At 37.1% G+C, this 27,557-nt stretch overlaps 1 protein-coding gene across 2 annotated transcripts in view; it reads left to right on the forward strand.

The window, feature by feature from the left end:
- Window positions 1-27,557, forward strand: part of LOC127628516 (rap guanine nucleotide exchange factor 3-like) — a 48,625-nt gene that overhangs the window by 7,052 nt on the left and 14,016 nt on the right. The window contains exons 2-11 of one of the 2 annotated variants that reach the window (XM_052105311.1): window positions 4,895-4,956; window positions 13,008-13,052; window positions 24,574-24,680; window positions 24,840-24,961; window positions 25,484-25,664; window positions 25,859-25,943; window positions 26,037-26,097; window positions 26,722-26,798; window positions 26,943-27,089; window positions 27,436-27,548. In XM_052105311.1, coding sequence (XP_051961271.1) covers window positions 4,909-4,956; window positions 13,008-13,052; window positions 24,574-24,680; window positions 24,840-24,961; window positions 25,484-25,664; window positions 25,859-25,943; window positions 26,037-26,097; window positions 26,722-26,798; window positions 26,943-27,089; window positions 27,436-27,548 — 986 coding nt within the window. In that variant the 5' untranslated portion in view covers window positions 4,895-4,908. Of the gene's footprint in view, window positions 1-4,894; window positions 4,957-6,761; window positions 7,044-13,007; window positions 13,053-24,573; window positions 24,681-24,839; window positions 24,962-25,483; window positions 25,665-25,858; window positions 25,944-26,036; window positions 26,098-26,721; window positions 26,799-26,942; window positions 27,090-27,435; window positions 27,549-27,557 lie in introns of those variants that run through there. The other variant, XM_052105310.1, reaches the window with a different exon arrangement.

Genomic DNA, 27,557 nt, shown 5'->3' on the forward strand with positions numbered 1-27,557 from the left:
CAGGTTTCAAGTAAGCCGAGCTGATACTAAATGTGACATCAAAATCCTGCAGATCACTGATTGGTCAGGGAGAATCGTCACTACCAGCGTCACTGGATTTCCGACACCGGTCATCAAACCGTTAGTTTTAAAGTTAGTAACAGCGATAGTAGTATCATTTGCTCATGCGCCTTTCAGATTGTGAAAAAAAGCTGGATCCTAACGTTCGGATTCACGTATGGTAAATCATGATAAACAACAAACCACTTAATCAGTGTATTGTCTTGTTCAGTTCGAAACAGTGAAACTAATAAAACACTTACAAAACAAACACCCGCCATTCAAAGATAAGCTTGTTGATATTTTCCGCCATAAATGTTTGATAAACCAAAAACTAACAATGACCAGCCAAACCACAGTGTGAAGCCACACTATCAAGTGTGTAAATTGAACTAGCTATAAATGCACACTAGAGGGCACACGTAGACAACTGGCTATATCAAGAGATGTGGAAGGCCAGATGTACAACTAAACAAGAGGACTCAACACCATTTTCATGTACAACAGGAAAGAGAAGACTCAGGGGTGCAGGCCTTATGGGAAGAATTGCAAAGAAAAAGCCACTTTTGAAACCGAAAAACAAAAAAAAAAGGTTAAAGTGGGCAAAAAAACACAGACATTGGAAAAGAGTGTTATGGATCTTAACCCCATTGGGCTTTTGTGGGATCAGCTAGACTGTAAGGTGCGTGAGAAGTGTCCGACAAGACAGCCACAGCTATAACAAGTGCTACAGGAAGTGTTGGGTGAAATGTCACATGAGTATCTGGACAAACTGACAGCTAGAATGCCAAGGATCTGCAAAGCTGTCATTGCTGCAAATGGAGGATATTTTGATGAGAACTATTAAATACTTTTCAAATTGTAATGGTATTTTTTACATTATTAATGTCCTGACTATACATTGTGATCAGTTCAATGCCACTTTGGTGAATAAAAGTATCAATTTCTTTCCATAAGAGCATAATATGTACCTATTCCAAACTTTTGGCCGACAGTGTATATTATCATATGAATCAATTTGATTCTACAGCCATGAATCAGATTCCTTTGTCATTGTATTTAAGAGGTATAAAAAATAAAAAATCCATCCTATCTTTGTTCTAAACTCAGATGTCCTTACTTGGTGAACTGGTTGGAACTTAATAGCCTATTGTCTTGACATTGCTGTGTAAATAGATTTTAATCGAGAACACCTTGTATAAAATGCTCTCAATTTCAAATCTTAACTGAAATAAGATTGACATATACTGTATGTAATGCACAGTGATGCATAGATTTGTGCTTTCTCAAAATCTGACAACTGCATCCAAATGATCATCAACAAATTTTGACACCCAGTGTTTGCACACAATTAAAATTACTAAAGTGCCTATTACTATCTGATCTGAACTAAGCCTGTGCTTCTTATCAGATACAAACTACCACATTCAAGTAAATTGTTAAGGTCACATGCAGGAAAACACATGGATTTCCGAGTTCTGTCACTGGCACCAGTTTTGTCATAGGCAACAGTAATAATGTTATAAATATGCAGACAGGAACATGGAGTCTGAAAGACACTTTGTGGATCTTCTCTTTTTAATCGCCTTGCTGGGCCCTAACGGTTTACATTAGCAACTGTCGAGTGAAACGTACATGGAGAATATGTATGGCAGAATGTATTCTTTCTTCAAACACATCCTGTCTGCTAAGAAGAGAAACAGAATTGGTAAGATAAATCCGATACAGTTCTATTGAGGTAAATACCTGGTTAGAAGATGTATGAATACTAGTTATAAGAGCGTGCAAACATCAATCCACATGACATTTTATTCTTTGTTGTGGTTGGTTGTTTTTGTGTGCACACAAATGTGTACAAGCATGTGTACACTTGCATATTTGTGCAGTTGAAAAGCTTTTTCGTGTTCATGTTGAAACACTGACAGCTTTTGCTGTTTCAGTTGGTTGTTTTGAGTAGCTCTCTAAGTCTGTTGCTTTGGTGCAGCCATAAAGAGAAACCAAAATAGCATTTGACAAGCATTTTTGGGGCCCTTGTGGAAGAGGACAGATGAATAGAGCCAGAATAGGTACAAGCATCCAAAGCAAGCACGGTATAAGGGACAACTTGTGCTCATGAATGGAGTCTGTGCTGTTACATTTTACACATAACCTTGAGCGTTGAGTTTGATATGGCTTTGTACAACCAAATGCAACTTTTAATTTAAAATGAATGCTTCTAACCAATTTTACCCAAAAGATCAATAATTGTAAGATATTACCTAAAAGCATGTTATATTAACACCTAAATGAACATCACACAAATAGTATAAGACATTTCAAGCTTGTGCATGAATATAAATCATTCTGATGGGTCATTCTTTATCAATATTTAATCTTCAGTTTTAGGCTATTTTCAAGATTTATGCATTTCAATTTCATAACAAAATTACATCAAGTTTAATTGAGTAATCTTTAATAATAATATTTTTTTTTTGTTTTTTATAGAGTACAAGTTTTATTATTCTTTTTTTAATTACTCAATTCAATTTAATGGAATTTTATTATGAAATTGAGATGCATAAATCTTAAAAAAGGGTAATTGTATTACTATACTCACTCAATTATTTTAAGATTTAAGCATTTCAATTTCAAAACAAATTTCCATTAAATTAAATTGAGTAATCTTCAACTAAATTAAATAAAAAAAAGGTTTTATTCATTTAATTTGGCTAAAGATTACACAATTCAATTTGATGTAAATTTGTTGTGAAATTGAAATGCGTAAATCTTAAAAATAGGCTAAAATATTTTTTGAGTGCACCCTAAAAACAAACACTGAGAACTTGCTCTGTTTTTGTGTTTCTTCAAAGCTGAAAGGAATAGTTGACACAAAAATGAAAATTCTCTCATAATTTACTCACCTTCATGCATCCCAGATGTGTGTGACAATTTTTATTCTGCTGAACACAAATTAATATTTTTAGAAGAATATCTCAGCTCTGTAGGTCCACACAATGCAAGTGAATGGTGATCTGACATTTGTAGTTCCAAAAATCACAAAAGCAAACATAAAAGTAATCCATAAGACTCCAGTGGTTAAATCTATATCTTCAGAGGTGATGTAATGGGTGTGGGTGAGAAAAAGATACAAATTTAAGTTATTTTTTACTCTAAATCTCCACTTTCACTTTTACATTTGAAAGTCACATGTAGTGGCTGTATGGTTTCAATTTCACATCTGAAATTGAATGTGAAAATTGAGATTCAGAGTAAAAAAGGACTTATGTTTCACACCTCTCATATCGCTTCAGAAGATATAGATTTAACCACTGGAGTTTTATGGATTACTTCTATTTCCTTTATGTAATTATTGAAGCTACAAAGGTCTGATCACCATTAACTTGCATTGTATGGACCTACAGAGCTAAAACACTCTTCTAAAAATCTTTGTTTGTGTTCTACAGAAGAAAGAAAGTCAAACACATCTGGGATGGCATGCGGGTGAGTAAATGATGAGAGAATTTCATTTTTGGTTGAACTACCCCCTTTAACATAAAATGTTGATGTTCAATCTGTAAAAAAAAAAAAAAAAAAAGGCAATAAACATTTTTTAAAATGCAGCTGCATTTTTATATCTTGTTATATCACTATTATGGACTGAGGAGAGGAAAAGCATCACAAAAGTGACCGAAAATCTTCAATCCACAAAAAAATTCACAAAAACTGTCTGGAGGCTTAATGTTGTTCCATTTGGTCCCTGCAGGAAGGGAAGCCTACTCTCCTGAAACAATAGCCGGGATCTAAACAAGCATTATGTAATGCTCCCTGACATCCAGAACAAAAATTACACTGGTGAACGGCCGACACCCTGATGTTGTCCACATGGACCTTCTTAGGGTGGGAATTAAGGTTGTCCCCAATGTGATCTGTGGGTGGGGAGGACCTCGAGTATTTTGTATGGACACTTCAAAACAAACAGAGTTGTGACAAGTAGGCTACTTCAAGTTTTAAATATAAGTGTTACAAAAACTGGTGACCTGCCCACTTGTAGGCCCCATTTTAATAATTACAGGCACACTACAGCGAAATGCTGTCTTGTAAGATTGTGGCCAAAATCTCAGGCAGCATTCATTGTATCCTTTGTGAATAGGTCCCAAAATGCGTAAGTAAAAATTTTCAGATGTTAATTATAAATAGTTACGTTATAAAATTATATTTTATTCGGTACTAAACCTGAAATCCATCTGATTAAAATGAATGTTTCACCCAATATCTACAGCTTCTGTATGTATTTTCATTAGTCATTAACTGAGTAACATTCTAAAGTCAGACTTTAATGCACATCAATTTATTTCTATTCTAATGTGGCTTTTTAAACCAATCACTTGAGGTTCCATTTCAGTTAGGATGCTCATTTAGATTTGGAACAAAGCTAGTTGCTATCTTCGTAGTCACTTACAAGTATGCTGTAAAGGGGTATAAGGGAAAGAAGGAGGTGAGAACCAGCTTGGCAATATAAATAATAGTTTAATAATAAACTGAACCAAAAACACACAAACATGAATACACAGAGCAGCTGCCTGTCATTCTCTCTCTCTCTCTCTCTCGAACTGTCCTCACAGGCCGCCTTTATCCCCTCACGTGCCCCCATCAGGCTGATTGGGGACCAGGTTTCAGTTGTTCCAGCCCGGCCCCGCCCTCCTCCGCTCTACATATGCAAATATTCACAATACTATTCATCCACAATATTGTGGGAGTCATTATATCTCTTAAAACATAAGCATGAGATGGGAAAATAATATCATGTAACGGTAATAGAAGTGTAGTTTGACTTTAAAGACTGTTTTTGACTTCTCTTTTATGTTTGTCTTCTCAGAGGCTCCAGCAGTCATGTGCTCAGCAGACACACTCATCCAGGCTTCTCTGCCCACTGAACAGGTACAGAAAAGAGACTATTTCCTTAATGATGTCCAGTGGGGGGGGGGGGGTTACCAATGAAATATCACATATGTATGAGTAAATGTCAAACTCAACACTTTCTGATACAGGTCTAAATCAAACACTTAGAAAGCTCAACATTCAAACTCCAGTTCATAGATTTGGGTGAAATATGTTCTATTCCAACTTCTGAGGGATTTGTACCAAAGCCAATGCTGCAGTTTTTCTGTTGGTTTACTCCTTTACTCCAGCCTTGGCACCTGCATACATAGTAGCTATAATGTTGGTTGCGGACACGCCCCTTGATCCTCACACCCTCCAGGTTTATCATGCATCTGGGGCACATAGATAAGAGAGCTGAAGGAGAGACTGTGTTCTTGAGTCAAACACATGAGCTAAACAGTATATATGTAGTAAATACAGTATATACTATAACATGTGTACTGAACATGGTGGGTGAGGTGTCCTCAAAGTATTTACAAAGAAGATTTTAAAAGTTATCTATTTACTTTATAAGAACTTTCATTAATAACATTAAGAAACATTATTACATTGAATAATGCTTAATACATAAATGATTTGTTTATAGTAAAATAAATAAATTATATGAATTTGACATGAATGACGACTACTGCTAATATACTGTTGTATATTTATATTTGCATATACATCATATTGATATAAATAATTATGCAATGTTTTTGATTAACACTTAACATTACATGTCCATATGGCCTATTGCATGTTTTAATCGCTTTGGATGTGTACCATGGCAAAACTGTGTTTTTTAACATAAACCGTTGTAATGCCATGTAAATAAATACCATGGTACAGGTAATCATTCGGTACTATTATATATACAGTGTATCAAAGTACCACATCACTGCACCATGCAAGGGGAAATAACAATAAACATTATATTATGGTACAATGGCATTTTTGTGTCTCACCTTAAAATAACAAATTAATGCAAATTAAGATTAGTAACATTATGAAATTGAAGTGGAAATATTTTGAAAAAAATCTCACAACAGAGAATAAAGATATATTTGAGAGATAAAACATTTCTCAAAATATTGCATTGTTATATGACTTTATTTATGTATTTCTATTTAAACTTGTAATGCTACTACTTTATAATAATGTCCTTTCATATTATAACTTTAATCCCATACTATTTCGACTAATCTGATTTTACTCTATTCTCATAATATCATATTGCAACTTTAATCTCAGAATACTTTTACTTAATTCTCGTAATTTTGACTTTATTCTCAAAATATTATGACTCAAATCTCTAATAATTTCTACGACTTTATTCTGATAATGTTATTTCTTAAGTGTCATAAGGCTGACTTTAGTAGCCTATCGTAATTGTGATTTTATTCTCAAGATTCAATGTTATTTCAGCTATTCTCGAAATGCAGGCTATTGTACCGTGGCACTGAAACGCACAGAATACAGAGTAACATGAGCACTGAGCAGTGTAATGTAAAGTGTGATTACTGTCAGACTAAATGAAAGTTGGGCTCATTAGAACATGTTACCATGTTGACCTTATTTAAATACGTACAGCGGTAAACAACAACGGAAACTTAAAGGTCACATAAGTATTCGTAAATTAATAATTGTGGTAATTGTGGTGTAGAAACAAACACCTGTCCTGAGGACAAATCCGTGCGGAAGCTTGGAAGTGAGTGTCGCGCCGTGCATCCGGCTGCATGGGGGCGGGAACGCGCAGCTCGTTTCGGCGCCTCCTGTATTGAATTGAGGCTGGATTGTCGAGAGCGCGCAGGCAAGTTTGACAGCGCACAGCACGGGTTTTAATGGCATTCAGAACCTGGACATAACACGCATGTAGGAATGCAGCGAGCTCCCGTTGTCTTCAAACAGGGATGGTCAAACTCTCACTGGAAATGTAGCTTTCACCGTGTGTTACTGCCAGTGCCAGCAGATGATCTCTAAATGAAATCATTCTTGATATCGGACCTCACTGAAACATGCATCTCTTTCGGAGTTACAATTACAAAGTCTATCCCGATCGCGGTTCCAATGAGAAAACACCAAAAATCAGGGGAATCAGCTGGGTAAGTGTGAAGAAAAATATAGGCTATTCTTTAGGACAAAATCATGTAGTACTGTTACTTAACACGGGTTTAAGGGAGGGAGGTTATGAAGACTTCCATAAATGAAGGTGAAAGATAATAATAAGTGTGTGTGTGTGTGTGTGTGTGTGTGTGTGTGTGTGTGTGTGTGTGGTTTAGGAGGACTTTTTTTTAGGTTACAAACTGGTAATTAAAAGGGTATTATGCTATGAATGTGGTTTATGAGGACATTTCTGTGTCTCCATAATTTAAATAGCTTAAAAAACATACTAAACTATGTTTTATTGAAATTTTAAAGTGCAGAAAGTTTTTTGTGAGTGTGAGGTTTAGGGGATAGAATCTAAAGTTCATACAGTGGTGGAGCTAGGGGGTTGCCAGGCTTCAGTCCATGGTGGCCACGGCCATCCCATTGGCCACCCCTCTCGCAATTGCTGTTTATGAGCACAAGAAGTAATATGTACTGCCCTTAAAATTTCTGTGCCACCACAGACTGATCACTGGCCCCTTCCCGGAGTTTGTACAGTATAAAAATCATTATGTCTATGGAGAGTCCTCATAATGATAGCTGAAACAGAATCAGCAAAGACTCAATGGGGGAAAGCACTTTCCATTGTTGTGTGTGTGTGTGTGTGTGTGTGTGTGTGTGTGTGTGTGTGTGTGTGTGTTTCTGTTTACATGTCTTGGACTAAAGGCTTAAAAAGGAGTTATTTATAGCGTATTGTTTATTGTCCAACTTATTGTTCCCTTACAGTCTGGAAAATAATGTGCACAGAGAGGCTTCCAGGACAGGAAGACCCACACCACTGTAGGCCTTAGTGAACTAGAGTAAACTTTTGTAAATTATAGAATAAATCTCATGTATTTAGCATTTGTTTTCTCCAAATAATTAAGTAGACATCCAAATAAAAATAACTCAAATTGAACCCTTTTAAATTACATTCATTTCTGGTGTGGATAATTTGTTCATATTCATTACAAACATTTAAAACAAATAACTCATCCCCCAGTTTCCTCAATTAAGACCGTTTTCAACTAGGCCAAAATGCCTGATTTGGAACTTTCTGCTCTAATGATTGTTGGTTGTCAAGGAGTGGAGGTCTTTTATATGTGTAGTCTCAGGACCCCGCTGTCCCTCTTCTGCATTCTAGCAATAAGGCTGGTGACTGGACAGGGCGAAATACCTTACATTGCCTGAGAATTCTCTGAGAAGGGATAAATGGAAAAGAACCATATAAAGAGGGAAAGAAAGAAATCCATGTAGGCCAATATGCCACAGTCAAGTATTTTTTATTTTTTCTGGCTGGCATTTTCTGTAATTATTCATCTATTTTGTCCACATTCAATTTAAAAAACCATAACTGAGCCCCGGGCATGTGCCTCAAGAGTGTCCAGCATTAGTCAAAATATATTTTTGTCCACCAAACTATGTGAGATTCCCATAAGAGTTTCTAACTAAGACTAATGGCAAGCCCTCTTTAATTAATGTAGTGCAATTGATCGTTTTTACTGCCAAAGAGCTTGTTATAAAACAAGACATTTGGTTGCCAAACAATTTGCTTTCCATTTTTCTCTGCAATAGACCTTTTTCACAGACTGTGATGATGCGTTTCTGCCTTATTTTGCGGCGTAATTGTCACACATTTTTTTATATTATACTTTGTGTTATATTGACCTGGAATTCGTTTTAAAAAACGAATTACCACAGCTGTGAGGGGGTTTCTATTACAGCTGCTGAGAGAGTGACAATAAATTTGGCATCTTCGGCGTCTTAATCTATATTTTTTTCCTCTTCTGGAAAGTCATTCAAACGTAAGAGTGGATATTTTCTTTTGGTCTTGGAGCAAATGGGTAAGTGAAAATAATATTTGCTATGATCCCCCATTCACTCTCATTCAACCGCTGTCAAAGTTTACTCTGCAAATGTTTACTTCCGTGTTCCAAAACCCAGAGTGTGAAAAATTATGTTGTTAATTAAACAAAAAGTAAAGTAGACAGTACAACCATAAGTATTAAATACTATATGAAATACTATCTATCTATCTATCTATCTATCTATCTATCTATCTATCTATCTATCTATCTATCTATCTATCTATCTATCTATCTATCTATCTATCTATCTATCTGTATGTCTGTCTATCTGTCGATCTATCTGTCTGTCTGTCGGTCGGTCGGTCTGTTCCAATTCATCCATCCATCCATCCATCCATCCATCCATCCATCCATCCATCCATCCATCCATCCAAAGAGATTGTAAATACACCACTCCATCCATCTAATTTCACTTTCAGGCCATATTAGATCCTACCCAGTTTCATTATATATAGAGTCAATAGAGCGTAATTTCCCTTTGTGTCTGAGCATGTGATCTAGGCAGCTACAGTCGTAGTCTACACAGTTTACTCAGTCAACAGATCCACAGGGTGGAGAGAACTCCTCGCTGGCCAGCCTTAATAATAGAAATGAAGCATGAGGAGGTAGTGAACTTGATAACCTGGGAATGATCCCTCCTCACACTAGAATCCAAACAAACTGTCCATCACTACTTTTGGAAGGAAACCAAGCAGGGAAATTTGATGTAGAAAATGAAGCTACCTAGTTAGCTGAAGAAAAATACCGTCACTGTTGGTTCATACTGCTCATAACAATCAGCTTATCCCTAAGATCTTTTCGAGAAATGATACACCAGACTTAAATATTGGGACTGTTGACTGGGATGCATCAGTGGAAATCTGCTGCATTAATGGTTCAATGACGTGGTAGTGGTTAAGGTTCTGGGCTGGTGATGCTGAGTAACACCTGGTGTGGGAATAGACTCTGACAGAGGCCAATAAATGCTGAGTTATGGATTATCTGCCATACTGGAAAAGGGAATCAGGTGGCCAGTTTTGAGATGAAAGATAGTGGTGAAATTCTTTGTCATCAAGGTTACAAACAATTAGCTATTGTGCCAGCAGAATCTCATAATAGAAAGTAAAGGTTGTAGTGCTGCACGGAACGTATATCAAAAGGAATGTTTGGTTTTAGAATTCATGCCATGTAATTCCATTTGTCATCAATGGGCATTATATGGCTCTTCATGCCTAAGTCAAAAAACGTTTTTAGCTACAGTATATGATCGTGTACTACTAACATCGATATTCACTTAAAATGTACAGTCTTTTTTTTTTTCGTAAAAAAGAACCAAAAATATTCATGACTCATCTTGCACTCACAGGCGAATACAAGTGAGTACTTGGGCATCTAAATCACCAGTGATTTACAGCTTACCAAAAAATAAATCTATTTAAAACAGCAATTCATCCATTATTCTATCTTCAATCTCATCGACACTCTGATTTTCATCATATGGAGGAGCGAGAAGATATTTTTTATCTGAAATAGCTTTGATTGCAGACAGAGATTAGAGCTGGTGGCAACTGCCATTAGTTAATGGCTGGACACAGCACCAAAAACTCAAGTGCCTCTTGAGCCAGAATCCCATCAGAAATGCATACTTACAACCTGATTCATTCTCAAGTATGTGGTCCAGTTCAGATGCTTGAAATCACTTGAATGCTTCTTCTTTGCTGGTGTCATTTCATTTGTTTTGTAATTTCTACACAATATTAGGCACTACATAAATAGTTCCCCAAAATTAAACTTCTGCCATCATTTACTCACCCATATGTTGTTCCAAACCTGTATGTTTTATTTCTTCCGTACAACACAAAAGGAGAAGTTGAACAGAATGTCCAAAGTGCTCTTTTCCATACAAAAGCCATTTTTCCACCATTGGGCCAAACAATTTTCGTCGCAAAACCGTACCGTTCCGTGCCGATCCGGACCAGCTGGTGCAGTTACGTTTTTTCTTTTCCACTGTGGTAAATAATTGATCCGTGTGTTTCCGACGTCATGAGAGGTAAACATTGGAGCGAGTGTAGCACGCTATAGTGGATGATCCAGTTTTTAGTACTGCTTTTTTCCATGGTTTTACTCTCCTAACATCAGCAAAGACACAGACCATGTCGGCGCAAGGTTTACCATAATTTCCTGAGGACTTGTGTTTACAACCGTACACAAGAATGCAGAGAGGTAAAAGTTCCAAAACTAGTGAAAAAGGATATTTATTGTCAAAATCTTATATGAGTATTATATGAAAATACTAAATGAGAATATATTGATGTATTTTGAGTTTAAATGAGCTGGTAATCTACTTCCCTGATGAAAAAGGCATGTAGAAAAATAAAATTAAGCTACAATACTTAAACAATATTAATAAAATCATTAAGATACTTACAAGTTGTCACGTACTAAAGTCATTCCACCAACATGGTTAAGAACAGCTGAGTATGGTTAGCTAACCATGCCAGGAATTCTGGGCTGAGAATGGTTTATAATCGTGTCGTGCCAAACCGTGCTCCAGTGGAAATACTATTGTAACCGTTCTGAACCGTGCTCAGAACCGTTCGGCCAGATGGTGGAAAAGAAGCTAAAAGTAACTGACGTGACCAGGGATCATATTACAGAAACATCCTAATTCTCAGACTGATCACACAGTGAAATTGGAAACAGTAGCTTGACTTTTCTTTAGCTAAAATCAGTCTGTGCTTACTGAAATTTGAAACACTGCCCCCAGTGGCAAAAGCGGTAAGTGTTTGTGAGCATATTGGCAAATTTTCCAGGTGCAATGTCCACAGAGGGGCGCTAAAAGTGAATTGTGAAGCGAGTTGTTTTCAGCTGTACAGTATAGGTTGTAATACAGTGAAGAGGAGTGCATATTCCCCAACCCAAACTCTAAACCTAACCATCAGTGGAGAGAAATTGTAATGTTAAAGGGAAAAATGCATGCCAAAGGGGAAAGTAAACATGCACAAAAATATATGATAGGATATGGAGCTTATTGGTGAGTCTGCATAATTTGGCCAAACTCTTGATAACAACATGCCGACTTCCTGCGCGATCATGTTGCAAATCTAAATAGCCTATCTTATCTTATCTGAACCCATAGCGATTTCAGTTAGGATTTAATTTTTGAACATTGAACTTAACTTCAGATATTAACTTTAGACTTATGATGCAGTAGGACATTTCTGTAATATATAAAGATACAATGATTGTCAAGCTCCAAATAGGTAAAAAAATACCACAATATTATCACTAAAGTAGTAAGATAGTCCATATAACGTGTGGAAGTGAACGTTAGATTTTATTTTTTTGTGGGTGGGGTGAAAAATGATTTTAAATATATTTATATTTATCAATTGGGCTATATAAAATATTTATTGTTTTATATATATATATATATATATATATATATATATATATATATATATATATATATATATATATATATATTATAGTATCTCTCAATCTCTCTCCTTGTCTCCACCACACAAGCAAGCTTACAGAGCCAAACATTTCTCTTGAATTCCTGTGTGACTCATAATTACGTTATAGCTGATAATTAGTCTTTAAAGAAAGCAAGGCAGGTAGCAAGGTTCATATACAGCACAAGCGTCAGATGCCACGAATGACGACATCAGTCTAGCATGTCTTCTGGTATTCTTTCCTACCTCTGTGACTTTGTTGTACCATGTTTTAAGACATTGACATTGTGCATTGGCAGAATGGCATTTTGCTAGTCATTGCTTGGCTGTTTTTTGAAAGGCTGAGAGTTTGTATAACACTCAGTGTAAATACAGTATCTACAACAACTTGAAGCCATTGCAGCACGTGTTTGTGTGCACGAGAGAACATTGCCGCTGTCAATCAAGGCCACTGATAACAGTAGCAATGAGCAATCATGATAACATGAAAAACATATTCAAGCGCCGGATCACCATACATTAACACTCAAACAAAATGGAAATAATAATGACCACTAATAATCAGAGCAAGAGCTCTCCACTAGTCCCATGCATTCTTTTCCTTACACTCTTTCTCTCTCTCTTTTTCTCCTCACAGACACCTCTGCCAGAAGCTGTGGACACACAAGACACCATCAAAGAGGTATGAAGCCCTTTGAATTATGGCCTGGGTTTTGTACATGTCAAGAGGTCTTATCTGAACTCCACCAGATTCCTATAAAGTTCATAAGCGTGAAAAGTAAAACCTTATTGTAGATCAGCCGAATGACATTATGCGCATATGCTTTTATCTTAACACCTCTGACCTATATGTGTTAGTAATACTATGCTCACAGAGATAGTTAGTGGGTGGCTCGAGGTGTAATAATGTTAAAGGCATAAAAGGGCTTACGAATTTCTAAATATGGCTCAAAACACAACATCAATAGCGAAGTAAAACTTTACACTTCTCATGGAATCTGAACTCCCACCCTGTAACAACATTCCAGGATGGGAGAGGACACAATAAATGGATCAAATAGATACACAGATCCATGTTAAAAAAGTTTTTAGGCGTTACTACTACCATAATTATTCCTAACCAATATCTGCTTAAAGGAATAGATCACCCAAAAATGACAATTCTTTCATCATTTACTCACCATCACGACATTCTTTCTTCTGCAGAACACAAATAAAGATTTATAAAAGATAAATATAATGACAAATAAAAGAATTTCAGTTCTGTAGGTCCATACAATGCAAGTGAGTGGTTACCAAAACTTTGAAGCTCCAAAAAGCACATAAAGGCAGCATAAAAGTAATCCTTACGACTCCATTGGTTAAATCTATATCTTCAGAAGTCACCAAAATATAACTTCTCGATTACACTTCTTAGTGCCATCTAGTGCTCTGCGCATGCGTCAAGAACTAGGAAACATAACCGAGCTTGAAATCATGATCGTGCCTAGAAACTGCAATGATGTAGAGTTTCATTCTGGTCTGTTCTAACCCAAAACTGATTGGATTGCTTCTAAAGATATTCATTAAACCACTGGAGTCATATGGATTACTTTTATGCTACCTTTTTGTGCTTTTTGGAGTGAGTTATTGCACACAATTGTTTAATGTTTTCAAACTGAGCTGAAAAATATTGTATTCATATTTCATTTATGAAGCCTCTTTTGTTCTTCATAGCTTTTTCACTGCCTCAGGCGGTTCTAGAACTGCAGTGTCACGTCTTTCATATGATACGTGTCCCTTCAGTATCATATGAACCCCTGAGGGAGGAAGACACTGTAAATATGTTTCTGTTCTGGCATTGCAGCCTAGCGATCTCATGTGTACAGTTAATCATCTAATACATTGTTAAACTACTGTTAAACTACTGTAGGTCTGTAGCTCTGGCTCTTCTCATGAATGAGAATGTATTTTTGACTGACTTTTAATTATAGCGCAGGAGATAGCTCATCCCTAGTTTATTTAAAAATATATATATACAAAAATGTAATCCTACGGTTACAGTATAAGGCACTTACAATGGAAGTGAATAGGGCCAGTCCATAAACATAAAAATACACACCGTTACAAAAGTATAGCCACAAGACGGAAACATTATATAGATAAAGTTCACTTACATTCACATACATTGTAGGTGATTTTCATCCCAGTGGGCTAGGTCTCATCTTTACTTTCAACCCCAACCCCACCTTAGTTCATTCAGCCTTATCTCTCATTCTTTAAGTGACTTTAATGGGAAAGACTTGTCATTGATAAGCAAGACATATTTGCGAATAGACATGCAGTTTGGATTCCCCGCTTATTAACACCTAACCCAGTCAAACCTCTAATGAGTTTGTTTTATGACTTGAGAGCTCATACTTGTACAAATACTGCTTTTACGATTACTGTATCCACCTACTTCTGCTGTACACATATTTCTCTGCCTCTTTAATGAGCATCTTTCATCTGTGGAATGCTTTCAGCACTTGAACTGTTCTTTCGGTGGGCACAATGATTCTTGGAGTGTGTTTCTCTGAGTGTAAAGAGGCAAGAGCTCTTGGACAAGGAATTCTGATATGGTCCCTGGAAAGTTCCTTTGTTAATAGTAAAAGCTGTCAGCTGATATTGGATTTTGCGATACCGATAACTAAGGTGGTAGAAAAGGCAGATAACCGATTAATTGATAGTTAAAAGCAAAATCTGTCTTTCCTTTCTATAGACATTGAGGATACAAGTGTTGTAGTTGTAGTTTATTGTGCAACCAAAATCCCAATAAAACAGAAACTAAATAACCAAATAATCTTAAAATTTATATTTAGTTAATAACTTTTAAACACACCGGGGGCTCTTATTTTGAAATGTAAAACAATTGACTGCGTTATAATGCTCTATATTTTGTATTTTCCAAATTAAGCATTTTGTAGCCTATGTACTATAGTCACAAGATGAAGGGCCTTGTACATATTTCACCAGATGAAGTTTAATGAGGAATACGTTTTATTATTATTGTTATTTTATGAAGTTGGAGATGCATATGCTGATGGGGCATGTTTCAATATAGTCAAATTTTTCTTTGCATGCCCACACTTCAATTTAGGACAAAATATAAAAACACATAAAAGTGAGGAAACAGATTATTCATTAATTACTTATTTTACCTTTGGTGGCCACTGTTGTACTGGAGGACCATGACGCTCTAACTGTAGAATCCTACCAAAACAAAATAACAAATAAAAAAATAAATAATTAAAACTATCGGCATAGATTTTTGCAGATAACAGATAGTTCCAAAAAGCAACTATTGGCACTGAATAATCTGTAAAACCGATATATCGGTTTTCCTCTAACTAGTAGTTTTTCTTTTGTTTACCGTACTGTTTTGACCATGTACAGCTTGGGCCTTTTGATATTCTAAAGCCAAAAAAATATACGAATAATTTGGTGTATTTGTTTTTGCTTTGCATTGTTTTTTTTAATTTCACTTAGAGATTGTAAATATTGTAAATAGTTCTCAAGCTGGTGAGAATGAAACACAATGCAGATGTATCCACATACACTTTATAGGTGGTCTTAAAGACGCAGCGCTCCTGTGTGACACACTGAAAACAAAAAGAGAGACGTTCAACAGTAAAAGACGTCCAAACACTTCAGTTGCTTTGTATTTTCACTTTCTATGGGGTGTCTATAAGCAACCGTGGCTGCTTGTTCACTGTATTCTGATATGAGAATAAGTTCATTATGTCCTGAGTGGCCACTGTGTCTATGCTATGGTTCCTGCCCACCTCTATTGTGAGTTGTGTATTTATTGTGCTGAATGGAGCTATTCCCTTAGCTCAAGAAGGTCACACCATCACGAATGCCTCCGCTATTACCGTCGCCCACAGATGGAAAATACAGCCCGTTTCCTCCCTACAGCACAGGGGAGGACAGACCTGTGCTGCTGCTACTTCAAAATGCATCACCTCTGGGTGACTAACACTTGTATGCAAAGGAAGCAACCACCTCCCTGAAAAGTCTCTATAGTTAAAGTAATTTTGTTAATGCATTTTTTTAGCAGTTTGCAAAACTCGTAAGGGTGAGGCCCTATTGTTTGGTGATTTGCCCATGGATATACATACAGTGGTTTAAGGTCATTAAATTAAGAAATCAGAGTTTGCATGCTGTGTTTAGGTGCTCCCATGGTGCAATTTTACAACCACACATTCTACACATTTGTATTGCACATTGAGTACTTTCAAGCTGCTGTACCACATTGTTTTTGGTAACTCTTTGAATAGCAATCTGATTGAGACTTAAACAATGCCACCCATTCCCTCCGGACAAACTTTATAGTCGCATGGCGACGTCACACAAGCAGTCTTCTGTGACCTGGTAGGAGTTTGGTTGGAGCTCTCCAGGGATCCTTAGACACACCTGAGAGAACTAGATAAGCAAAACAGACTCATCTTCTTCTTTCAGTATCAAGAATTAAGAGTAAATTAAGATGTTTTACATTATGACATCATTTTAATTACAGTTACGTACATTTTACCCCCTGTCATTAATGTAAATATTGCAAAGTAAAAAAAGGTATGTGTTTAAAATCGTAAAGTACATCTTAAATACACCTTAGTAGTACTCCATTCATACTGCTTTTCATTTTCACTTCACTACTTCAATTCACCTAAATGCATGATTGTGTTACAGTAATGAGTATCATCAAAAATAATGGTGAATAGTGAAAGTAAAGCATCCAGACGTGTCGTGGTAATGAGAATTGGTCATTAATGTGCTTAAGAGTACTGAAAATAATTTAATGCCTCAGTTCAAACTACCTCCGGACCTGAATAAAGTCTAGCAAGTCTGATGAGACTCAGGGCCAAGATTAATCGGTACATCACAAAAAACAACATCAAGTCATGAAATGCCATCTTTAAATCAACTGTGAAGTGCCACAAAAATGGCAACATAATCATAGAGGAAGTCGCATGTTGTTTCTGAAAGGTCAGGTACCAGCCTGACCAGCCTATCTGGCACCAACAATCATCCATGAGATTATCTAATCAGCCAATCGTGCGGCAGCAGTGCATAAAATCAGGCAGATACGGGTTAAGAGCTTCAGTTAATGTTCACATCAACCAATGTTATCTCTGTGATTTGGACCATGGCATGATTGTTGGTGCCTGACAGGCTGGTTTAAGTATTTCTGTAACTGCTGATCACCTGGGATTTTCACATGCAACAGTCTCTAGAATTTAATCATAATGGTGCAAAAAATAAAAAACATTTAGTTAGTGAATCCTATTCTGAGCTGCGGGGTTGGCGCTGTTTTGGCGGCACAAGGTGGACCTACACAAAATTAGCTTTTTTTTATGTTTTGGCTGATCGGTGTGTATATGTTATTCTTGATTCTCTCAAACAATTGTCCTGGTCATATTCAACCCAAATTCATTAATATATATATTTTGGCCATGTTTGATAAGGGCTAATGGGGGGGGACACCATACACCCTACTCTTTTTGAGAAGTGTCCTGGGATTTAAGAATGTCAGGACCAGTTTAACATCTCATTCAAAGGACAGTGCCTTTTTACATTATAGTATCCCCATCACTATACTGGGTCATTAGAACCTACACAGGTCCAAGCACACCCTGCTAGCCTCCCTAACACCTCTTCCAGCAGCAACCTTAGTTTTCTCAGAAGGTCTCCCATCCAGGTACTGACCAGGCTCAGCCCTGCTTAGCTTCAGTAGGCAACCAGTCTTGAGCTTCAGGGTGATCTGAATGCATTAAATGTAAATCCAAATGCATTAAATGTAAATGATTAACAACAATACACCTGTGGTTACTCTGCTGGACACGTGTGTACAGGTTTTGCTATACTTGTGAGTGCCAACTTTTTGAAAATGTCCTCACAAGTACAGTAAAAGTGCTAGAGAACCCATTTGTGAGGACATTTTGGCTGGTTCTCACTGGTAAAAAAAAAGGCTCATAAATCACCTAAATTAAGTGCACAGGTTTCTATGAGGGTTAGACTTAGGGGTAGGGTTAGGGATAGGGGTTAGAATATATCTTTAGCCTGCTACAAAATCAATGAAAGTCTATGAGATGCATGTGAACTTGAGGGGAACTGACTTCACATCCAATAAAAATCACATTGGGACCAATTGTTTGAAAGTATAACTGCAAAGAAAGGTAAAGAAAGGTGAAGTTATTTCTGAGAAAAGGTCTAGGATCACTTTGCTAATGTTATATAGAAATCCAAATGTAATTCTAACATTGAGATTCAAACCTGGATAAAGTGTCCAAATACTTTGTAGGCCCACAGTATGAGAAGTCAAATGCTTTTTGTTAGGTGATAACCTCAGAGGCTGAGAACAGGAGAGAGACATTTGTGGCCATTTATATATAAAATTAGTCTGTGAATTAGATGATAAGGTTGATAACAGTGTACAGATACATTTATTCCCAGTTATCAGTGCTGTAAAGTAAGGTAATTGTTCCTCAGGGGACTCAAGAATACTGGGAATAGACTGCTAGCAACAGTTCCCATCTAAACCCCCTTCTCTAGGGACAGAGCCATGAGGCAGAGATGACAGGGGAGAGATCTACAAGCTCAGGGTCTGTAGACACAGTGTCTGGGCCCAGGCAGTGTAAAGTGAGTAAGACGGAGTGTTCTGTAGTGTAGAGTTTTCAGCGGAGATAGGGCTAGATACCGTTTAAATGCATTTACCAGCCTTGTGCTTCTTAGCTTGGCTGAAATTACATTCTAACTACCAACTGAGTTACAGTTACAGGGAGTAAAATAAGTTGGACATTTTTTAATTCAGGTGAAACTGGTATCTCGTTCTTCTAAAGTTGTCCCTTGATCGGTCACTTTTTTCTCACAAGTATCAATATATCAAAGAAAAGATACATGACATACAGTGACTGTTGCGACATGACTTCTTGCACGCATCTCAGGTTTTCCAAGGTGAAATGCAAGATGTGAAAATTAAAAGCGAGGTAAATTTTGTCCAAAAAATAGATGAGGTTTTTAAGGATAATGCTCTACAGAGTTTTAAATCAACAAAACGTACCTACATCCCTACCCTAACCTTAAACCTAATCCTAACAGTTAGTGTCATAAAAAGAAAGGAAAAAATACATAAAAATACATGATTTACGTTAAAGGACATTAAACCAATGATATGCCCAAAACCAACTATATGACCAATGATATTTCCCAACTCACGAGGTGTGGCATGTGTTGCTTTCAGTGCTGGCCTTGTGCAGTGTTTTAGAAAGTGGGCCCGTCTGGGGTGCTTTAGCATGAGAACTGCCTCCCTTGGGACTGTAAAGATGGCTCAGCCGATCTCTGACGGGTCAGAAGCCAATTACATCACCAAGACTGACTGGTCAGACCAGACCAGGGGCCTCCAAGAATAGGCACACATAACTGGCCTACATAGGGTGAGAAATTAAAGAAATTCAGGTTTGAAACCTTTTACTAGCCTAAATTGAGTTTAAGGGGCCTTTTCAGACCAAACGTGTTCTCCTGCTACAAAGACCTGTCGCAGTGCAACAAATATAATAGAACGCAGGTTTCTATAGACAAACCTTTAAAAGTTTATGTACTTTTTAACCTGACATGGTGACAAAAATAAAGAGAAACCTGAGCACAACAGACACAGACATCCATCAAGTTCATTTTTACTTAGAAAAACAATGGAAAAACAGCACAACTTTAAGCTTAAATGGCCCCCAACCCTGTGTCTCAGAATGTGCACTATCCATCCTAAGTAGTATGCAAGATTTGATTTAGTATATCCCAGATCATGGCATTTTGAAAGTACTATTCTTAAGGTGCCTGGATAGTATACTATTTCCTCTGGTTTTTGGACTAATATTGCAGAGGGTCTGTGGTAACAAGACACAGTTGTATGACTTGATGATATGTCCCAATAATATGAGTACTGGCATACTCAAACAATATGGTACTCAACTTTCTACTACTTTTCCAGTATATAGTGTGTATACTGCACACATTATGCTGATTTTACATATGCATGTAATTCCTGGATGACCAACTATATTTGCAAAAAATTGCAGTATAAAACTTTTTCATCTGGACCGCACTTGCTGAATTAAACTGTACTGTTTGCTGAATACACATATTTTTTTAAATTGCATTAAATAGCAAAATAGCATTATTATTGCTATTATATACACTATATTCTGTAACAAAGTATGCTTAATTGGGATGTAGGCCAATGCCAGAGATGGGCAAGCATTTAAGATACGTGTATTTGAAATAGGTAATTGAAAACAAAAAAAATATTTTGTACTGTATTTTAAGGTCTTTGAAAAAAAATTTTTATGTAATTTATGTCTAAATACATTGAATTTTGTATTTATGAATTTTCAAAATATATAAAATACGTTGCATCATTCAGCATCATAAATTGTCTGCTGAAACCCTGAGGACTTCTCATTTCTGAAATTGTGTGTCCTTGTTTCCTTTCCTTTCTTCCTTTTCTAATTTCCTTGCTCCACCCTCAAAAGAATGGAAGGAAAGGAAATAAGGATGGAGGAATGAAAGCAAGACGGATTGGTAAAATGAAACGTCCTGCTCACTCACTCGTCACTTCAGAGCGCCTTCTCTGCACAGCTGCATTACATTGGAGTGCTTGACGTTATGTTGTTGAAATTTGACTTATTGATATTTTCATAACTGGCGACCTGTCCAGGGTGTCCCCCGCCTTTCGCCCAATGTTAGCTGGGATAGGCTCCAGCCCCCCGCGACCCTGTACACAGGATAAGCGGTTGACGATGGATGGATGGATGGATATTTTCATAACTGGCGACCTGTCCAGGGTGTCCCCCGCCTTTCGCCCAATGTTAGCTGGAATAGGCTCCAGCCCCCCGCGACCCTGTACACAGGATAAGCAGTTGACGATGGATGGATGGATGGATGGATTGATGGATATTTTCATAGCAAATCCTAATAATTCAAGATGCACCATTAAAGTAGACTGCAAAGGTGAAACATGAATTAAAACTGTTGTGTGAGATGTGAAGGGGAGGAGAATATATGCATGCATCAGCTGCTTCGCCAAAAAGTCTTCCGCATAGGATGCACCTATGCTTCCTCGCTCAAGCGTCCTCAATAAGGTTCCTCTGTCTAAATTGCTATTTTGGTACTAGAAAATCACTTGCCATTATATCAAACACTGTTGAAAGCTATTTGGTTTGTTAAATGAAGCTTAATATTGTCTTTGTGTTTGTTTTTGTATTGCCACAGTATGCAATAGACTGGCATGTCTTAAGGTTAATATTAGGTAAAAATATTGAGGAATGAAGTTTATGCAATGCTTGAAATTGCCAAAAGACTGTGGATTTCATAGAAAGGTATACACTACAGTCTTCAAAGTCAAAGGACAATTGGCTCTAACAAGGACAGAAAGAGATGTGGAAGGCCAGATGTACAACTAAACAAGAGGATAAGTACATCAGAGTCTCTAGTTTGAGAAATAGATGCCTCACATGTACTCAGCTGACAGCTTCATTGAATTCTACCCGCTCAACACCAGTTTCATGTACAACAGTAAACAGAAGACTCAAGGGTGCAGACCTTATGGGAAGAATTGCAAAAAAAAGCCACATTTAAAAAAAAAAAAAAAAAAGGTTAGAGTGGGCAAAGAAACAGACATTTGACAACAGATAATCGGAAAAGAGTGTTATGGATCTTAACCCCATTGAGAAGTGCCCGACAAGACAGCCACATCTATGGCAAGTGCTACAGGAAGTGTGGGATGAAATGTCACATGAGTATCTGGACAAACTGACAGCTAGAATTCCAAGGATCTGCAAAGCTGTCATTGCTGCATTTGGAGGATTTTTTGATAAGAATTATTTGAAGTATTTTAAGAAGATCTGAACATTTATTTCAAATTTTAATAGTAATTTTTCATGTTATTAATGTTCTGACTATACATTGTGATCAGTTGAATTCCACTTTGGTGAATAAAAGTACCAATTTCTTTCCATAAGAGTTATGTACTAGACGTATTAGATATGTACATTTATGCATTTGGCAGACGCTTTTATCCAAAGCAACTTACAGTGCACTTATTACAGGGACAATCCCCCCTAGCAACCTGGAGTTAAGTGCTTTGCTCAAGGACACAATGGTGGTGGCTGTGGGGACTGAACCAGCGACCTTCTGATTACTGATATTTTCTGCTGACATTGTTTTCTGTGCAGTGCTTTACATTCACAGTAGTTCATCCTCTTACAGCATGAGTGTCTTCACTTTAATAGACGTTTGTTTTTTACAGTGCTGTTGCACTAAACCAGTTTTTATCACCATGTGATCCGTATGAGTTGGTCTTGGCAGGAAAACAGACAAAAACCAAGGCTGCATTGCAACAACGATGGCATGCTTCAGTAGCTCTATAAACTGTAGCCTCAATTAGTTCGACTTCTTACACTTGTGTTATCTCAGTCTGTTTGGGAGCTGGAGCGGGACGCACCATCTGCAGGGGGTCTAACAGAATGAAGGGTTGGAAAGGAGGAGGCAAGGAATGAAAACAGAAGTCCAGAAAGAGAGGGATGGATAAAGCAGGAGTGTATGAAAACAGAGGGTGTTGATAGAAGGAAAACAGAAGAGCTGAGAAACAGCTTTCATATGGGGGAGGATTGTGAATGGTAATGATCTTTAGCAAAGGAGGTGTTGGCGAGTGTAGCACTGGGGGGTTGTGGCATGTTCTCACCCGCCACTCACCTGTTCAATAAAACACTCTCTTCCTCTTGTTGAATCTTAATCTGTTGCCTCATATTTACTGACGCTGTGCTTCCACATGGTATATATAGATTTTAAAGGAAACTTTGCTTATGAATGTATAAAGAGCCAATCTTTTCAAAAGATGACAAACTGAAGAAGGCTTTTGGCTGAAATGTTTGTATTTATCTACCCATTGTTGTTAGTAGGAACTTGGTAACACTGGATTAGTCAATGAATTAGTATATATATATATATAAATTAACATTAAATAAGATTAATAAGTGTTGAAAAGGTGCAGTATTGTTCATAGTTAGTTCATGTTAACTAATGTAGTTAACTAATGTTAACAAATCCAACCTAACTGTGAAGTGTTCATTTTCAGACAAGTTTTTTGGATGAATTTGCAGGGAGATCATGGTGATTTTTTTTTGTTTTGTTTGATTATTTGGAAATAATGACCAAATGTCCATTTCATTTAAAGACAACAAGTAACGCCTTTCACAGCACAGTTAAAGTCAACATGAACTCACAATTGACCCGATTACCACACGTTGCTGTTTTTAACTTGCTCCACCTCCACTTTTATGTCACCAAGCCTTTTTTTCAACCCCTCCCTTCAATCACCTGTCATATCACATCTTTAAAAAAAAGAAATTTATTTTCAGTGAAATATACTGATGAATCATGCACAATGAATTAAAGGGATAGTAACCCAAAAATTCCAATTCTGCCATAATTTACTCACCCTCATGCCATTCCAGATGTGGATGACTTTCTTTTTTTCTGATGAACACAAAAAGATATTTAGAAGAATATCTCAGCTGTGTAGGTCCATACAAGTGAAGTGAATGGTGGCCAGAACATTGAAGATCCAAAAAGAACATAAAGGCAGCATAAAAGTAATCCATAAGACTCCAGTGGTTTAATCCATGTCTTAAGAATTTATTTGATAGGTGTTGGTGAGAAACAGATAAATATTTTTTTACTGTAAATCTACACCACATTCTGGCGTGGAAGGCACTCTCAGTCAAAGGTGGTGATTTAAAGTAAAAAAGGACCTCACCCTCACCTATCATCTTGTGTCTTAAGACTTTGATTTACCCACTAGAGATTTGGGTTACTTTTATGCTGCCTTTATATCCTTTTTGGACCTTCTGAGTTCTGGTCAAATCTTTGTTTGTTTTCATAAGAAAGAATCATACACATCTGGGATGGCATGAGGGTGAGTAAATGATGAGAGAAGTTAAATGTTTTGGAGAACTATCCCTTGAAGAAAGTAATTACAGTATTGTAATTTTTGGTTTCACGTTGTCTTTAAATTGTACTCAAACCTTTATGGTTTAAATACTGTATATAAATTATATTACCTATTATTATTAAATGATCATTATTAGTCTTAAAATTACCATTTCTCTCTTTTTTTGCTCTTGCTCTCTCAGTTTTTGTCTGATCGAATCCTGAAAGCCACCAGGGTTGTGTACAGCACGCTGATGGAGCGTAATCCAGGCCTGATAAGGGACAGAAAACACCACCTTAAGACCTATAGGTGCATCTTTCACTGCATCTAATCACTTTGTCATTTTGGGATAAATAAGTTACAATATTCACCAACAAAGACAAATAGATAAATGTGTATAATTTATCTGTTTACTGTCTTAGACAACAAATTATGTTTTTTTTGTTTTGTATTTGGTTTGAACCATAGGCAGTGCTGCAGTGGAAAGGAGCTTGTTGATTGGCTGATGAAACTGAATGACTGTTTTCAGTCCCGGAGTCAGGCAATCGGGATGTGGCAGGTTTTGGTGGATGAGGGCATTCTGGTTCACGGTAAAGATAAACAACAACGTCTTTATATACAGTATCTATAGAATATTTCACATATTTGGCATGCTTTCCCATACAAAAAAGTTTTGTGGTGGTACCATGGTACAGTGATGGTATCAGAATGTAATCCCATATTCATGGACTATAGTATTTACATAGTATTCCAATGTATTTCAAAGATAACCATGGTACTAGTCCAAAATTACATGGTATTGCCATGGTAAATGGTCTGCACTTATATAGCGCTTTTTTACCGTAGCGGTTTTCAAAGTGCTTTACACTGTGACTCATTCACCCATTCACACACACAAACTCACCAATGACGGCAGAGCTGCCATGCAAGGCGCTAGCCTGCCATTGGGAGCAACTTGGGGTTCAGTGTCTTGCCCAAGGACACTTCGGCATGTGGAGTCATGTGGGCCAGGAATTGAACATGGTAGTACCATGGTTCTTTTTAATTAGTGTCACATATATGAATGTAAATATATTAACTGACAAAAAATATGTCTTTGTTAAATTGTGCAGTGAAACAGGAGTTAAACTTCCATGACAAAGACACACAATTTTACCGCTTTATGGAGGCAGAATTTGACCTTAACCACACAACAAATGAGAAAGACTCCAAAGAAGACGAGCTCCAAGAGAGTCTATCGCTGCTTATCCAGATGGGCCCAGATGCTCTTCTGACTATGATACTGAGAAAATGGTAAGACACAAGAGATGATGCCAAACATGTCTGAAACAAAATATATATATACATGGATGGATGGATGACATTACTAACAGACATGGGCTTTTAGCTAAAATACTCCAGTTTCCATTTAATTGGTGTTTAACAAATGGTTTTGCCTTTTAATAGTCTGCATAAAACTTGTAAAAATGTGTGTTTCTGTGCATTAGTCCAAACCAGCGGACTCCAGAGGATCTTGAAGTTATTTACGAAGAGCTTCTGCACGTCAAAGCTGTGGCCCACTTGTCTACATCTGTGAGTTAACACTCACTGAAACCCTTCGTATTTGTTTGCACCACAAATCTTAATTCATCCATCATGTCTCTCATCTTTCACTCTTTCCCGTAGGTTCGGAAGGAATTGGCTGCAGTGCTGGTTTTTGAAAGCCATGCTGAGGCGGGAACCGTCTGTGAGTGTGAAAGCATTGATGACATTTTGTTAGTCATCATTGTGCTAACATTGAAAAAGCACTTAGGCAGAGTAAAAAAGAGCTGTGATGTTCCTGTTTAGACTTCATTCAAGACAGCACTGTTAACAATGTGAATGAGTTGATCATTTTATTGTGTTATTCCCTTATTACATGCTAAAGTAGATGATTAACATACAGAAGAAAAACTAAAAGCAATAATGGCATATATAGCATCACTGCCGCAGTCATTCTTGCATACTGAATAGGAAGAGTAGGCAGCACAGACACTGATGGTTATCTAATGGAGGAGGTTAGTCACACTTAAAATCTGTACATGTTTCATAAACTCATATATTCATAAATTCTGTTTGAACCAATAAAATGGTTAGATAGCCTTAGAGAAAGTCACTTCTTATGCTCGTATTAGATTATTTTTTGTCCGTGTGTTAATATTGCAGTATGATTCTACTTTACAATGTGTGTTTTACCAAGACTATACCAAGATTAAAGGTATTGTTCAGCCAAAAAAATGACAAATCTGTTATCCTTTACACACCCTCATGTTGTTTCAAAACCAGGCTGACTTTCTTTCATGGAACATGTATTTGTGTTTATGTTTTTCAGTGTTTAGTCAAGGGGACAAGGGGACTTCATGGTATATCATCTGGAGGGGTTCTGTTAATGTCATCACACACGGCAAGGTAGAGCCATCATCTTTATCTTGGTGACCTTTAAAAGTTTAAATATAGATGCTTACATTGTTTCAAGATGATTCATAATTTATTTCTTCCTCTTAAGAAAAGATGATCTTATTGTCTGTGCTTGTGTATCTGTGTATCATACAGGGCTTGGTGACCACGCTTCATGAAGGAGATGACTTTGGGCAGCTGGCCCTAGTGAATGACGCCCCTCGAGCGGCCACAATCATCCTAAGAGAGGACAACTGCCATTTCCTGCGGGTGGACAAGCAGGACTTCATACATATCCTTAAGGTATGTGTTGCATACATATGTCTGGATGGGTTCCTTGTTGAAAAGACCAGCACCAAACCAGCACTAACCAGAATAATCCTGAAGCACATTCCTGTCAATCAGTTACAGTCCAAATCCTATTCCTAAACCTTATCATTTACAACCCCTAAATTCACAGGGAAATGATTGACTGATAAGAATGCAGTTGGCTAAACCTCAGTCCCAGCCCTAAGCCTAAACCTAAACCTAAAATCTGATTGGATGATAGGAATTTTGTGCAACTCCAACATGTTTGTTGTTCCAGGAATATGCATGGATGTAAGTATATGTGTGTGCATCAGGTGTAATGGTACATATTTTATTGCAGGATGTGGAGGCCAACACCGTCCGTTTGGAGGAACATGGTAAAGTCGTTCTGGTTCTTGAGAAGTGTTCAGCGCAGGAGTCCAACTGTCAGGGAGGATCAGCAAGCAACAACAAGTAAATAAT

The sequence above is a fragment of the Xyrauchen texanus genome, chromosome 35, assembly GCF_025860055.1.
Source record: "Xyrauchen texanus isolate HMW12.3.18 chromosome 35, RBS_HiC_50CHRs, whole genome shotgun sequence".
NCBI lineage: Eukaryota > Metazoa > Chordata > Actinopteri > Cypriniformes > Catostomidae > Xyrauchen > Xyrauchen texanus.